General features: G+C 57.4%; 1 protein-coding gene across 3 annotated transcripts in view; it reads left to right on the plus strand.

The window, feature by feature from the left end:
• KDM4B (lysine demethylase 4B) overlaps positions 1–15,375 on the plus strand; it is a 121,076-nt gene that overhangs the window by 74,009 nt on the left and 31,692 nt on the right. For all 3 annotated transcript variants that reach the window (XM_027547342.1, XM_027547344.1, XM_027547343.1), the window contains one exon: positions 2,260–2,397. In XM_027547342.1, the coding sequence (XP_027403143.1) occupies positions 2,260–2,397 (138 nt within the window). The remainder of the gene's footprint in view (positions 1–2,259; positions 2,398–15,375) is intronic.

The following is a 15,375-nucleotide window of genomic DNA, read 5'->3' on the forward strand; positions in this document are numbered from 1 at the left end:
CTCGAGTAGGATGAGAAAATCAGTAACTGGGTTTAACGGGCCATCCCCAAACCCGAGTTTATTTACCGTCTCATGAGCTCCTGAGTCCTGCGACTGAAGCCGACCCAGGGGGCCCTGCCTGAGGACCGAGGATGCTGGCCACTGATCCTGGGGACGTTGCCCATCCCCACCTCCCCCCTCTCCTACCGTTGCTTCATCCCTGCACACAGCTGTCACTTGGACTGGAATTTAAAAATATAACTTAATCCACAGTGACTTCCCTTGATTGGTGCAATTCATTATTTGAAAAGAAAAATATCAGCGTGTTCTTAAGGACTGGCTTTCCTCCAGGCTACATCAGTTTTGATTGATTTTTGACTCTGTGCTTGGTTTCTGGACGTCTCACCCCCCACCACCTCCCACCGCTCCCCTTCCCCTGCCGAGGTTTGACTCCTCGTCAGTTCCTTAGATAAATCCAGCGATTTCTACTCATCTCTCTGGGGTTATTAGCAGGGCGCAGAACCACAGTCAGTGACAAAGCAGTGAATGGCCTCCAAGTGGGGCAGGAGAATTAAACAGACACACTTGGCAAAAGGAGGCACACGCCTGCAACAGCAGGTCCAGACACACCAGGACCAGATGTGGTGGGTGGCACCTGCCAACCTGGGGGCAGGGCTGGAGCCTTGAACCCCCCACCTGGGCCACAAAGACCCCTGACACTGCCGAGGGCACAGGGGGATCTCGCCGTCACTGCCACATTGGTGCAAGATGGGCAGCTGTCATGGAAAGCCGCCGGGCAGTTTCCTGGGGCCCCCGGTTCCCCCTCCGTGTCTGTTTGCTCTGGAGAAACACCAGCACCATTTGGAGAAGTGGTTCCACTGGCCCCGCCGCTCTGCTCGCTGCAATCCCGACCAGGGAACAGCTGCAGGCCTGTCAGCAGGAGGCCAGATGAGCAAGTAGGACATGTCCTCGTGACAGGAGGCCCTGTAGGAACAAAAAGGAGACAGCGGAGTGCCCACTGGGACGGATAAACCCTGAGGATGTGCCAAGCAGAAGAGGCCAGACCCAGAGTACACATGGTGTGGTCAGTGTCTGTGAAACCCTAGAGAGACCTGGAGGATGGGATGGGGCGGCGTTTGGGGCCACTGGAACTCCAGTCAAGCTGATCTGTGCTCCCAGCTCAATCCAGGAAATGATGGCCCTCCCGACTCCAGAGGTCACTCCTGCACACGCCTCTGTTCCAACAGCCCTACCTTGCGTTGCAGGAGACCACGAGCGGGCGTGCTGGCTACTGTTACTTCTCATCCCTTTCACAACAGTCTGCTGTTGGGACGACTGCTGATGGCTGCGGGCGGTCAGTGGGGAGGGCCCTGGGGAGGAGGCTGCAGCCCCCACCTCCTCCTCGAAGTCTCAGGGCGGCAGTACTGGACGCCTTTGTGTGGTGTCATCATCCCCCATCCCTCATGCCCAGCTCCTGGGTTTGGCGTCTTTGATGCAGAGGCCGGACCAGAGTCTGGCTGTCCAGACCATTTTGAATATGCCTAGAGACATCAGCTCCTCCTGTGGGGATCTGACCTTGACACGTGTCCTCCCAGCCCACCGATACGTCACTTCAGCTGCTCTATCCTCACTTGGAAGGACCCATGTCTTAGAATCTAGTGGATAGGCTCCCTGCTCACAGTGGTGGGGTGACTCAGGCCAGAATCTGGGGCCGTTTCATGGGTGGGCCTACTTCCTCGCACGAGGACTGGATGCTGTGCTGCAGGCTTACACGTGTCCTGAGCTCCCAGGGCTCTGAGCTTCCCCAGAGCTGACCGGCCCAACTTGCCAGTCCTGTTGCCGTGTGGGAACATCTCACAGTGGACAGGAGGTGTGATAACCACCTGCCTCCAAAGCAGAAGCCGCCCCCCATCCCAAACAGAAAGCACCTAGAATCCTAGCGCTGCAACTCACCTGTCTGAGAGTCCAGACTGTCCCCTTGGGCCCGGTGGGGCCTCTGAGCGGTGGGGCTGGCAGCAGCCACCCCAGCCGCTCGCCTCACCTGCTCTACCAGCTCCATGAGAACCAGGCTGCAGCCTGTAGAACCTTGGCCTTTCACCTGGCCAACTCCGTTGGCTCCTGAAGTCAGGTCCCCACGTCTGGTGGGACGTCCTGGAGCCCACATCCCCCTGCTGGGCCCCTCAGTGGCTCCTGGTGGCTTTGCTGCCAGCCTGTGATGCCCCGTGTCGGGCGTTTCTTCTGGCCGGGCCTCATCCCTCACCTGTCGCCCTTCCTCCCCAGATCACACAGGAGGCGGGGGAGTTCATGATCACGTTCCCCTACGGCTACCATGCTGGCTTCAACCACGGATTCAACTGCGCCGAGTCCACCAACTTTGCCACACTGCGGTGGATCGATTACGGCAAGGTGGCCACCCAGGTGAGTGCACGCTGGCCCCTGACCTGCTCCCCCAGCCCAGGGCCTAGATGACAGCCACTTATATTCAGGCTGGGGCTCAGGCTCTCCATCAGGGTCTGTTTCTGGATCCTCAGCAAACGTGTCCTCAGCTCATTCCTCACTTGGAGGGAAGAGGGCATGGGCAGGTCAGGTGGTGTGCAGCAGCCGGGGCCTGGCCAGGCCTGGCTCAGGGCTCCCTCTGTCCTGGCAGGCCCAGGTATGCCCCCACCATCTGGGGGCCAGGGAAAGTTTGTTCCGTGTTAGTTGACTCTTGAGGGGCCTCTTGGTCAGGTGCAGGGTTTGCTCCAGCCCCAGAGCCTATCTTTACCAGTCTGCAGTGTGTGTGTGTGCGCGCACGTATGTGTGAGTGCACATGCAAGAGAGAGCAGAGCCCTGGCAGGGCAGGCCCTGTGCTCGAGCCCAAGGGCTTCCTGCTGCCTCGTCGTCCTCAGTGGTCACTCAGAGCCCAGGAGCCTCATTTGTTTTCCGCAGTACTTTGCCGACCTGCCCCCAGAGTGATGATAATCAGCCTGCAGACCTGACGCTTGACCCGAGTGCTTGTTCTCAGCTTCTTTTTCCCCCCACATGCACCCATCTGTGGTTCTGATGGGCAGCTCAGTGGGGCTCGGGGCCCCACAGTGGCATGTCCAGGGAGCAGCTGGATAGTGGGCAGGTCCCTGGGAAGGGGAGGCCGCTAGGAGGGCTGTTGGGTATGCAGCAGGCCCAGCCCTTCCTTGGCAGCTGGGACCAGTGACCTTCCTCCCAGGACTGGCACCACGACCACCCTGAGGAAGCCAGTGAGCTCTACCCATCCGGCTGGGCTCTGGCTGAGCAGCCCCGGCTCTCAGGCTTCAGCTGCTTTAACCTTTTCTCTCCAGCATAGAAAGGGGCCCAGCTGTGCACACGTCTCACTCTGGCGCTGAGCGCAAGGAGCAGGAGAGGCCCCTCCTGCATGGGCCTATTCAGTGAAATCAGGGTGCCTCCTACTTGCCTCCTCAGCAGAGCCCTGGGGGTCTTCCATGGAATCACTCAGCTGTTCAGAGTCAGGGCCTAGGGTTAGGGAGCATGGTGGTTTCTCCCAGACATGGAAGTGGGGGTGGTGTGGACCAGGAGAACCCCGAGTCCAGATCGTGGTTTGGTCAGCCCACCCCTGACCCCAGATCTTTGCAGAAGAGGGTCTAGGCTGTGACTGTTGGGCATCGTAGCCTGGAGATATGGCCCAATGGGGAGGGAAGTTGGCATCCAGGTGCAGCATGTGGCAAAGAGCAGGAAGGCCCAGACTGAGGGTTCTCAGGGTGTTCACAGACTGGAGCTTGGGAGTAGACAGGGTTAAATGAGATCCATTCTGAAAGGGAACATGTGTTTCATTTCATGTTTGAATGGGGTGAAAGATTGTATGTGCTTAGTCACTCAGTAGTGCCCAGCTCTGCAACCCCATGCACTATAGCCTTCCAGGCTCCTGTGTCCATGGGATTCTCCGGTCAAGCAATCTGGAGTGGGTGGCCATTTTCTCCTCCAGGGGATCTTCCCAACCCAGGGTCAAACCTGCGTCTCCTGTGTCTCCTGCATTGCAGGTGGATTCTTTACCCACTGAGCTATTGGGGAAGAGGGTGAAAGACTAAGAAAATTAAGCTCTGGGGGTGGCCTTGTGGCACATCTCTGCTACACAGCGCGGTCTAGACGGGTTGGCGGTCTAGATGCGTTGGCTCATCTCTGTTTTTCTAATGATCTCTCTCTCTCTAACTTTGCTGTGTCAGTGCAGTTGAGAAAGGAAACAGGCTTTGCAGCCAGGAAGACTGGAGAGGCGCCCCAGGATGTGAAGCATTGGGCTTTTAGACTTAATTCAGAAAATCGTGGTGAGAGTGTCTTTGGCAGAGAGTCCAACTTGGCTAAAAGAGGAGAAATGGGGACGTCAGGATTGTCCGCTTAGATCCAGAGGAATAATTACACCTCCCGGGGCGTGTTCGCATTGTCGCCGAGCGTTCCACGTGTGCAGGGCCGCCTGGCCGCAGCGGGCGCTGGATTGAGTTGTCAGCCTAGCGGGGGCTTGTCCTGGAGGCACTGTTGGAGCCAACCCTGCTGCGGAGCCAGTGGGGACCGCCTGGATATTAAAAGCAATTTTGGGTTCAGCCATGTGTTCACAAACAAGTGACATCTGGGAGGTACAGCCTGAGATGGGGCTCCACGCTTACACTGCCGGGCGGCGTAGCGTGAAATTACTGAACCAGTGTGGTGCTCTGAGCCGGCCCAGGGTTCCAGGGGCCTGGCAGCTGGGGTAGGGCCCCTGCAGGAGTGGCCACTAGTCCTGGGGTGCCCATCCGTGGCCACCTGATGTCAGCTCCTGGGCTGTTCGGTGGTGACCCTCCGAGCTCCACTGCCCTGTAACTAGTCCAGGCTGGAGAGGCTGCCTGGGCGCTTGGCCTCGCAGATGACAAGCTGAGGTATCAGGGGCAAAGGACTGTTCAGATTCCGTGGTGCTAGGGCTATGGATTTAAGGGAGGGGGTGGGTGGGGTAGAGGGGCAGCCAGAGCCCCCTTCCCACTGAGCTGGGGCCTCTCCCTGCAGCCTGAGTGCCTGCCCCCCTAATCTGTGTCCCCTTCTAGCACATTCCTCAGACACAGCCCAGGGGGAGAACGTCCCCTTCCCAGGTTCTAGAGACCTCTTTACTTGCTGGTTCATTAGCTTCTCAGGCTCCCACTGAACCCCCCACTCCCCTCATCGACCCATTTCTGTCATTTTCTCTGTTGACACATGAAATGCTAAATGCCCGGGCTCGCCAGCCTGTGTGAACTTCAGGTGTGCCTGTTCTTTCTTCCAGATCAGCGTCAGCAAACGGGGCCCACAGACAAAACCTGGCTGGTTGACTGTTTTTGGTACTGTCTGCAAACAGAGCTATGCTTAGATGTCTTTGTTCTTCTTGCCATGTCACGTGGCATGCGGGATCTTAGTTTCCCAAACCAGGGATTGAACCTGCGCCCCCTGCAGTGGAAGCTCAGAGTCTCAACCATTGAACCTCCAGGGGAGTGCTGAGTGTTAGGTTTTTAAAGAGGTGGGGGAAAAGAAAATCGAAAGAAGTTATATGTGACACATGCAACTGGATGAAACTCACATTTCACATTGATAAAGTTTTTTAAATTAATTTATGTATTTGGCTGTGCTAGGTCTTAGTTGCAGGATGTTTCCCTGATTAGGGATTGAACCCAGGCCTCCTGCCTTGGGAGCTCGGAGTCTCAACCACTGGACCATCAGGGAAGTCCCGATAATAGAGTTTTATTGGCACAGGTACACCCGCTCATTGGCATGCTGTGCAGGGGCTGCTTGCATTCGTGTGTGGAGCTGAGTAGTCCTAACAGGACCATCTCACCTGCAAAGTGGAAAATATTTGCTGTTGGCTCTTGTCGGGAGTTTGCAGTCCCTGGTCTAAAGAATCAATTTTGTGGACACCCTGGCTCCAGGCAGTCAAGGCTGAAGGGTCCCCCTCACTCTTTCCTCCACAGCCCCCAGGGTCTGTGGCATCAGAGGGGCTGTTCCCTCCAACACGTTGGCCCCCAGCTGCTGCCTCATTGATTTTAACCAAGGAAAATTTATACCCATGACTGGGGGACTGGGTGGACTATGGAATATTATGCGGCCACAAAATTAGGTTCACTGTTTACTGACATGGAAAAATGCGCACGGCATTTTGGGTGGAGAAACTAGGTTTTGGATCATGAATATGTAATCCTATCATCCCATCATGTGTGTGTGTTGGGGCGAGGAAACTTACCAAATGTTGATCAATGTTAGCTCCATGGGGTAGAATTTGAGGACTCAGCAGGGCCTGATATCAGAGCCAGCAGCGGCCAGTCCTGCCTCAGGTCACGTGCTGCTGCTTTGGTCTTGAGCTATCCCTTTCCCTTGACCTCCTCCCCAAGCTCTGCAACCCCGCTCCTGCAGCTCCGTCTCTCTCTCCAGCTTTCCTGATGGATCTTGCCTGCATCAAGCTCTGATTCTGGGCCTCATGACCGGGCCTGGCTGCTCCCTTCAGGCAGGTGTCCAGGGCTTGCCTGGGGCTGCAGGGGCCACCTCCACAGGCCTGTGCTCCGTTTCCAAGAACAGAATTCCCCAGGCAGGCGTTGTAGTGGGATTACCAACCGGGAAGATGAGAGGGCTGCTCCGTCTTCACTGCAGAAAATGAAGTGTGCACACATCAGCCTTTTAGGTCTGAGCTCAAATTAGTCCTACAAGGCTGCACGCCACATTGGATTAGCTGCGCGGTCTCGTTGTTCCCGCGGTGGGTGGCACTGGGTGAAGCCTGACAAGAGCCTCCTGCCTCCACCGAGGGCGCCCCACAAGGCGCAGGAGTTGACTTCGGATTAAACAGAGCAAGAGAGATTTAGAACCCAGCTTGAACACTGGGAGCCCCACACGCTTAGCTGGTTTTCCGCCCATTGTCTGGGCCGCCGCCTGGCAGCGCTCAGCCTCCAGGCAAGTCTGCTCCCCAGCAAGATGTCTGCTGAGAGTGGAGGGTGGGAAGACCTGGCCCCCACATCCCCCCACTTCTGGATCTGGGTTGGGGGGCCTCCCCTAAAAGCCCCCACCTGGGCTACCTCGAACTTCACTGCTGTGAAATGTGAACCAAATTGTCCCCATTGTTCCAAGGATGCCTGACTTCTGTTTGGTGACACTGCGCCTGCTCTGGGTGATTAACCCAGAGCCCCTCCCCACAAGGGGAGGAGACAGAATAGGGGGAGGTGGGGGCGGGCAGAGGAGGGCCTAGGACAGAGCCACGTCTGTCCCACCCAGACGGACAGATGCTTCTCTGGCCCACCCACATCCGAGGTGCTGGCCTGGGCACCACTGCGCCTCCCTGGCTCCCTGATTTTTGGAGTTGTGGTGGCCAGTGCTCAGGGTTTGCGGTCAATTGCCATATAAAATATGCTTCCCTCCTCCTGAGCCTCCCCCAGGCTTCCTGTCACTCTGTCCCTGCAGCAGCTTGAAGCCCGTCCCCCGCCATATCCTGCCCTGGGAACTCAGGAGGCACACAGCAGGGTGGGGAGGAATGGAGCGGAGAGCACGGCCCCGCTCTACCTCCCTGCCCACTGTGGCTTTAACGCTGACCATCTAGAACAGGTGCGACCTGATGTGGAAGGAGGGGTCTCAGGCAGGGTCTCCCTGTGTTACTGTGACCTTGGGTGGGGGGTGGCGGGGAGCTCCCTCCTCCCCCTAATCGTGACCTGATGTCCCCTGGGCAGGGGTGAGAGCCTGGTCTGGAGAGAGGGTCGGGGGCAGTTGTCTTGCCATCTTTTCCATTGTCACCACCCCACCCCCACAGACCACTTGGACACTTTTGTCTCTGCCCATCGTGAGGTTCTGACTCCGTGGGTACACCCCATGTCTTTTCAGAGGGAAGCCTTTCTGCCCCTGAGAAGGAGTCTTCTCCCCTGGGGACTGTGTGCCCCCATGAGGACACTCCCAAGGATGGGTCTGGGGAGCAGCCTTGGAGGCAGAGAGAGACACCCCCACCAGCTCATATGCAGGCAGGACTTCTACCAGCCCGGGGTTCAGAGCCCACCTGTCACCCCTGCCCCACTCTCTGCTACTGTGTCTGGGGGGCTGGTGGGGGACATACATGCCCCAAGGCCCTCCGAGACAGCTTTGCAGCTGAGAAGCCTTCTGTTTGTCTTCTGGGGAAGTCGTTGCAAAGAATCACAAACGCATTGTAGCTGCAGCCCCTCCCCCAGGGAGCATGCCAGTCTGTTGCGTCCCCTCTGCTCCCCTGGCTTGTGTTCATTCTGGGGGCCCCCGCCTTAAGCCCAGAGCCCCCCTCCCCCACTCCTGTCTGCAGCCCCCCACCTCCCGCCCAGCCGCCTGGGGTTGTCGCCTGGGTTACAGGCAGCTGTGTTCAGGCTCCCCACTCAGAGGGTGGCCCTAGAGACACACACTGAGTGCTCTTGGGCTGGCCTCTCTGGAGGCTGCCCGCGTCTCACGGTACCACTTCAGCCGCTGTTCCCCTGGTGGGTTGCCAGTGCTGAGTGGTCCCCACCAGCAAGCACATGACCACATGGCTCTGGCCCGGGTGCTGGCCGCTGCAGACTTGCTCACCCCACTGGGCCTGCTGCCCCTTGTCCTCATGGTTTGGCTGCGTTTTCCCATGAGAACTGGGAGCTTGTGATTCAGATCCACGGACAAGAGTTTCTGCCCCTCAGCACTGTGAATTGCAGGACTGCACAGGGCCGTCCCTCCCCTGTCCCCACCCACTCAGTGCCAGGAACCCCTCAGTGTGACAACCACAGGCATCCCAGATATCACCCAGTGTCCGTCCCCTAGGGCGATTGGATCCCCCGTGTGACAGCCATGGGCCAGCGGGGCTCCTCAGGGGGGCATCTTTGCCCTGCCGAGGTATCTACCCCGTATTGCCCAGAGATGCTGCTGGAGGGTCTGCTCTGGGAGAAGTGGCCGCATCTGGCCCAGGGAAAGCGTAGAGGCCTTTCTTAGGTCAGGCTGTGGTCTGGGTCAGGGGACTTCATGGGCACACCAGCACCCGGACCTTTCTACTGATCTGCTGTGGACAGAATTTGGTTCTTGGCCATGATCAACACTGCGACTTGGGTTGGCGAGGTTTCTACAGAGGGTAGGTGGGCTGGCTCCCCTTGGAACCTGGAGAACAGAGGGAGAGAAGTCCACCGGGTGTCCTCCTCACCAGAGGGGCTGTGGGTGAAGGGCTGCGGTAATGGAAGAGCTGAGGGGCTAGTGGGGTCCTCAGCCGGAACACCACTGGGAAGCATGGCCCAGAGCGCCTGGTTTATCAGCATCTGGGTAGAGAGGGAGGAAGGAAAGCGATGACAAACCTGGACAGCATATTAAAAAGCAGAGACATTGCTTTGCCCACAAAGGTACGTCTAGTCAAAGCTGTGGTTTTTCCAGTAGTCGTGTATAGATGTGAGAATTGGACCATAGTAAAAAATGAGCACCAAAGAACTGATGCTTTTGAACTGTGGTGCTGGAGAAGGCTCTAGAGTGTCCCTTGGACTGCAAGATCAAACCAGTCCATCCTAAAGGAAATCAGTCTTGAATATTCATTGGAAGGACTGATGTTGAAGCTGAAGCTCCAATGCTTTGGCTTTGGCCACCTGATATGAAGAGCTAACTCACTAGAAAAGATCCTGATGCTGGCAAAGACTGAAGGCAGGAGAAGGAAATGACAGAGGATGAGATGGTTGTATGGCATCACTGACTCCACGGACATGAGTTTGAGCAACCTCTGGGAGTTGGTGATGGACAGGGAAGCCTGGCGTGCTGCAGTCCATGGGGTTGCCAAGAGTTGGACCCGACTGAGTGACTGAACTGAACTGAGAAGGGGAGAGGGGTGGGGACCCTCACAGGAGGACCAGCTGCCAGGCTGCAGCCACAGTGCTACACGGATGAGGCTTTTCTGTGTGGAGGAGGAAAGAGAGTGACCTTGTGGTGGGGGTAGCATCCTGGGGGGGGGGGGTCAAAGGTTTGACCTATGACCTTGCCCAGCCCCCAGGAAGCAGCCTCCCCAGCAGGAGCCCTGCACCTAATGGTTTTGTTTATGAAGCGCTTCCGAGGGCTTCCAGTGGATTTCCTAATGAACTGGTTTGTTATCCCATCTCCTGCTGCAGCGTGTGGGTGATTACATCTGAAACAGGGGGCCAGGCTTCGAGCTGGCCTGGCAGATGCCAGCTCCTCAGCGGGGGATCTTCCGCGTCCCTGGGTGTTTAACGCTTTGTGGGCTGACGTGCCCCCTGCCCCCACCCTGGGATTGTTCCCTCGGAAGCATGTGTGTTGCTCCCCTGTCTGCATCTGCTCAGCAGCAGTCACCCTGCAAATCCTGGGAGACAGGAAAAAGCTGCACAGAGAGGGACACGGATGGGGGACAGGACGCGTGGGATGCTCAGACTCCGGGAGACCACAACAGGCACGATGTGGGGGACAGGCAGCATCAGCCAGCAGGGGCTTCTGCAGGAGGGAATGTTCAAGACCCTGGCCCTGTCACATCTGCATCTCAGACTTCTGGCCTCCAGGGCTGGGCAGGGACAACATCCTGTGGCTTTCAGGCCCTCTCCCCTGTTGATGGCACTCTGTGACATGAATACACCAGAGTCTTGAACGCTTCCATCCACCAGAGGAGCAGGGATGTGACCCAAGTCCTCTGAGGATGCTGCCAGCCCTGCCCAGACTGGAGCAGGGCTTCTCCAACAAGGGGTGGAGGGCCGGTCACCCCCAGCAGAGATGCTGCAGGGTGTGTGCATTCCTAGGGATCAGGTGCCAGTGGGCCCCCAGTTGCCTAGTTCCTGGCCCCTGGTGGGGGGGGCAGGTGCCCCACAGGAGCTTGTAGGGAGTACAGTGACTCTTCATAGAGTGCCCCCGGGGTCCTTCCCACCCGCTTCCTACAGCACAGAGGGGTCTTACCCTCAGTGGGAGAGCTCTGGCTTCCTGCCCCTGCTACAGCCCCAGACCCCATCCTCTGCCTCCACGAGTTGGGGCATTTGTGTACCTGGAGTCGGGGGTGACTGTGAGTATTAGTGGCTGCCCAGGTCCTTCTCCCTTTGAGATGCCTTCTGCAGCTCAGAGGCTGAGGGAACCCTGAACTGAGGGCAGACACCCCAAGGTCGGGAGGGCCGTAGGGATGTGAGTGGGGGTTTCTATCAGAATAGGAGCTTTGAATACTGTGGACTTAACACGTGGAGTAAAGAAAGTAGAACGGAAAGGAAAAAGCAGGTCACATCCGTCAGGAGACAAGGAGATGGTTGCCGTTAGCAAAGAGTCTGCCAAGTGAGGGAAGTTAATAGTCACCGTGGCCAGGGCTGTGTTAACTCAGTGCCTGTGGGTTCTGAACCACGTGGCAGGAAACTGGAGATGGCCTGATGCCCACGTGCGGATGGGCCGTCCATCCAGGCACCGAAACACTGCACCCCGAGAGGATTGAGGGGCTGGTCGCGTGTTCCATTCCAGGGGGAGGCACGTGGGAACGGTGGTGGGCGGGTCTTCTCTGGGAGGACAGGATGCCTCTGGCTTGTGTGGGGATGCAGGGGATATGCCTGGAAGGAGGAAGTGGGAACTTTGGGGTTGGGGATGGAGTGGGGTCGGGGAGCGGAGCAGGGCTGAGTGTCTGCTGCCCTCTGTTCCTCAGACTCTGTACCCTGTGAGGGGCTGGCTGTTCCCCCAGTGCGTCCTGAGCTGCATCTCTGTGCAGCTCTGGGCTCTCCGTGTGGGGGCAGGGCCGGGGAGGGGCGCATTGGTGAACACCTGCCAGGAGACGGGAGCCCTCAGTCTCCTCTGGTGAGGATCCACCTGAATCCTGGGCCCCTGCATTCTTTAGATCTCAGGCCTCAGGGCCCAAATGGTTTGGTCCAATGCGTGGCTTCACGGTTGGTTTTTGTGTGTTTGTTCCCCAGAGGCCCCCAGCTTGAGATGAATACAGAGCCCCTGGCAGTGCCTTCAGGGGGTCTTGTCTGAAGTCCTGACCAGGGAGACCCACAGACGGGGGGCCTCAGGGTCACCAGGAACAGGCTGGGGTCAGGGAGTGTCTCACGTGAGGGCGGGGTCAGCAGAAACCCCTCTCCTGGCTGTGGGGCTTGACATGAGGGCAGAGTTTCCTTTTGTGCTGAGGTGTTAAATGAAGGTCTGGCTTTCAGTAGGTTTTTCATTTGATCTTTCATTACACTTTCCCAAAGCACGTCGTTTTATATGATTTCAGTTTTGCTGGGGATTATTACAGTTTGTAAAGCGTAATTCCTTAGGCATTGAGAATGCAGTAGCAGGCTGGGGAACCAGACAGAGAGCAGCCAGGATGCCTTTCACGGTACAGATGAATGGGAGGAAGGGGGCCTGGAGGGGAGAGGTCCAGAGGAAGAGGAGGGAGTGTTGGAGGGGTCTTCTTTTAGGATCAGGATGCCCCAGTACTGGGAGCTTTGCTTAGTGATCCCATTTCCAACCCTGACGGCATGAGCCCGAGGAGAGGATCTGCAGCCTCGTGCCGTCACGGTTGGAAATGAGATCACTAAGCAAAGCTCCCAGTACTGGGGCATCCTGACCCTAAAACAAGATCCTTGTCTCCAAGGCAAGCCAGTGCCACCCTCCCAAGGAAGGTGCAGGCCGCATATCTGAGCTTGTGGGATGTTGCTTTCTGATGCCTTCTTTACATTTAGCAAAACGCCTGCTGAGGGGACCCCAGATTCAGTGGGACCCACTCCAGCACTGTCAGTGGCTGGGCATGTCTTGGGAAGCCCTGGGGAAGGGTAGGATGCCAGGGTGCTGGAAGGAACCCACACTCCCTTTCTCTGTGGACACCCTGCTCTGACCTTACACTGGAAGTAGGCATCCTCCGGGGACTTCGGAGAAAGGAGCAGAGCAGAAATGTTTTGAGACTTTCTGCCTCTGAAAATAGAGAACAAACAAAAAGGGCAGAAAAACAGCACAGTGGAAAGGCTGACCCTGGGGTCTGAGGCACTTTCCCAGGAGTTGCTGCTGAGGACAGGGCTGATGGTTTGGCTGGGTGTGGAGTCTCTGTGGGCGATGGTTTCCTCCAGAACTTGGAGGTCTGACTCACGCGTGGTTTTTGTTCTCTACCGTGGCAGAAAGCCAGCTGCTCTTCCAGTCCCCCATCCTGGGTGGGTGGCAGGTGTTTCTCCATTCTAGAAACTTCTTGAATCCTCTTTGTGTTCTGAAGTTTCTTTATTACGTCCTTTTGGTACACCATGCAGCCCTAGGCACACGTCTTAAGAATCCCTTAGCTGTGGTTTCAGGAGAGCAGGAAATGGCTCTTTTAGACCCCAACCATCTGGCCATGGTACTGGCCTCCTCCTGCCCGGCAGCCATGGGTGTGGGATGGCTCGAGGGAGAGCTTCATGGGCTTGGAAGGGACAGCAGTTGGAGTTGGACCTTGTCAAGGATCAAGGCCAGAGATGATTAAGGGTGGACGGAGGAATGGAATGGGGGCCCCCGCTCCCCTCTCTCCACTGAGGCCTGGCTTTACTTGGGCCCTGCAGCTCAGAGACGAAGAGCTTCCTTCCCCAGAGGAACCGGGAGTCCCCAGGAGGCACCACTGCTCCATGCCCTCCATGTGGGGCACCCCTCCTTCTCTGCCTGGATAGCTCATGCCAAGCGCTGCTGGACCCCAGGGGCCATCCTCTCTAATCCACACAACAATTCTCATTTCTGTTTTTTCAAGCTATGGAGAGAAAAAAAAAGTCTATTTGTGCTGCTTGGCTTCCTGCTCTGATCACCAGAGGCAGACCTCTGCTCTGCCCGTTTGCTCATTGTCCTCAAACTCGGCTGTAGGCCCTGCGGGACCCAGGCACTCATGTCACTGCTCTGATGCGGCAGTCTTCTGACGTGGGTGACAACCCCCCTGCCCCAGCTGGGCACTTGGAGCAGGCCCAGGGCCCCTGAACTCCACGGTTGTAACTCTCACCATTTGTCATTTGGAAGTGACAGGCGTGTGTCTTGTTGAGCCTCTGGCAGGTGCTGTCAGGACTCGGCCTTCTGTACAAGGCTGTGATGGGGTCAAGCTGTGGGGTAGGGGGTTCACGTAGGTGGGTGCTTCCATGGCAGGAGGCGCCCTGTGGGGGCACCCTGTGTGGGGAACAGCCCAGGCCCCAGCGGCTAGGGTGCTGCTCTGTGTGGAAACCCTGATGCCCCTGAATCCTCCCTGCCCGCTTCCTTCCCAGCCCCTCTGTCCCTTCCCCTCCCCCATTCACCCCCTTCTCTTTCTGAATCCCTTCCTTCTGCAGAACTGAAGCAGGCTTGCCACATGTACACTGGGGTCCTTGGGGACCCTGGCGAGTCCCTGGGGCTCAGTAACTGGGGGGAGGGGGAGGAGGCAGGAGGAGCCCCCCTACCCCCCGCCAGGGCCTTGAAAAGGTAGAGAGTGCCCAGAACTGGAAGGGCCGGACTGGAAGAGCACACAGCGGGCTCCTGGTCCTTCAGCCAAGGGGGTAGCTCAGCTGGACCTCGGGGGGTGTGGTCCGTCTTGGTCCTGAGTTCCTGCTCCCCTCCGCAGGTATTTAAGGAAGTTTCTCCCCATCTCCCTGGAAGTGCTGCAGGGCCAGGCCTGTCGCTGGGCTGCGGGGCACAGCCATTTAGCCTGAGTAGTAAGGAGGGCGTGACGGTTCCAATGTGGGAGCTGAAAGTGGGAAACCATTTTGCTCTGGGACTTTACGGCTTCAATTGCCAAATCTAATTTAGATCAGAGCCTGTCTTTTTAAACATCCAAACCTCAGGAAGCTGAAGTGTTGGAATGTGCTTGTCAGACTGTTCTGAAGCTCCAGGAAGGTTTCTGTCCGTCCTGCTCTGAGGTGAGAGGGAGCCAAGCCTGGACCCGGGGCCTCGTCCTAGATGCTTCTCTGAGGCATGACTAGAACATGACTGCTGGTGGGTGCAGCGTGTTAGGGTGGATTCAGTAAGAAAAGGGACCCACCTGCACACCCACCAGCATGAGAAAGAGAATAAAACTCACCCCCAAGACTGGCCCTTTTGTGTCTTCTGCCAGAGGCCCTGGCAAGGTGACTGAGGGACTGACCCCTTCATTCTTTAGGTGTCATTCAGGGGCCTTGATTCCTGTGTTCCTCCACTTGTGAGCATTGGCGTTGTTAAGTCAGAAAACCTCGGGCTGGCCTGGCAGAATGTGTGAGATCTGTGGCTTGAGGTTAGGAGCTAGCACCTCTGTAAGAAGCAGACTTGGTGCCCGCAGACTACATGGGGCTGGTCCCTTTGTCCAGCCTCCTGGTCCCCTTTGAGGTGGGGTCCAGGCCCAGCTAGGGGGTGTGCGCCACTGGCCCAGGCCCACCAAGGTCCTAATGAGCTCTAGGGGTACGGGTGTGTTCTCCCAAGAGCAGCTGGCTTGGGTTGCTGGCATGAAGGTAGGTGCAGCCTGAAAGAGGTGATTCCAGGGCTGGGCCTCCACCTGCCAGGTTCTAGGTGCTTCCTAGCACCTGTGAGCACCAGATCCTGGCA

This window comes from Bos indicus x Bos taurus, chromosome 7, assembly GCF_003369695.1.
Source record: "Bos indicus x Bos taurus breed Angus x Brahman F1 hybrid chromosome 7, Bos_hybrid_MaternalHap_v2.0, whole genome shotgun sequence".
Taxonomy (NCBI): domain Eukaryota; kingdom Metazoa; phylum Chordata; class Mammalia; order Artiodactyla; family Bovidae; genus Bos; species Bos indicus x Bos taurus.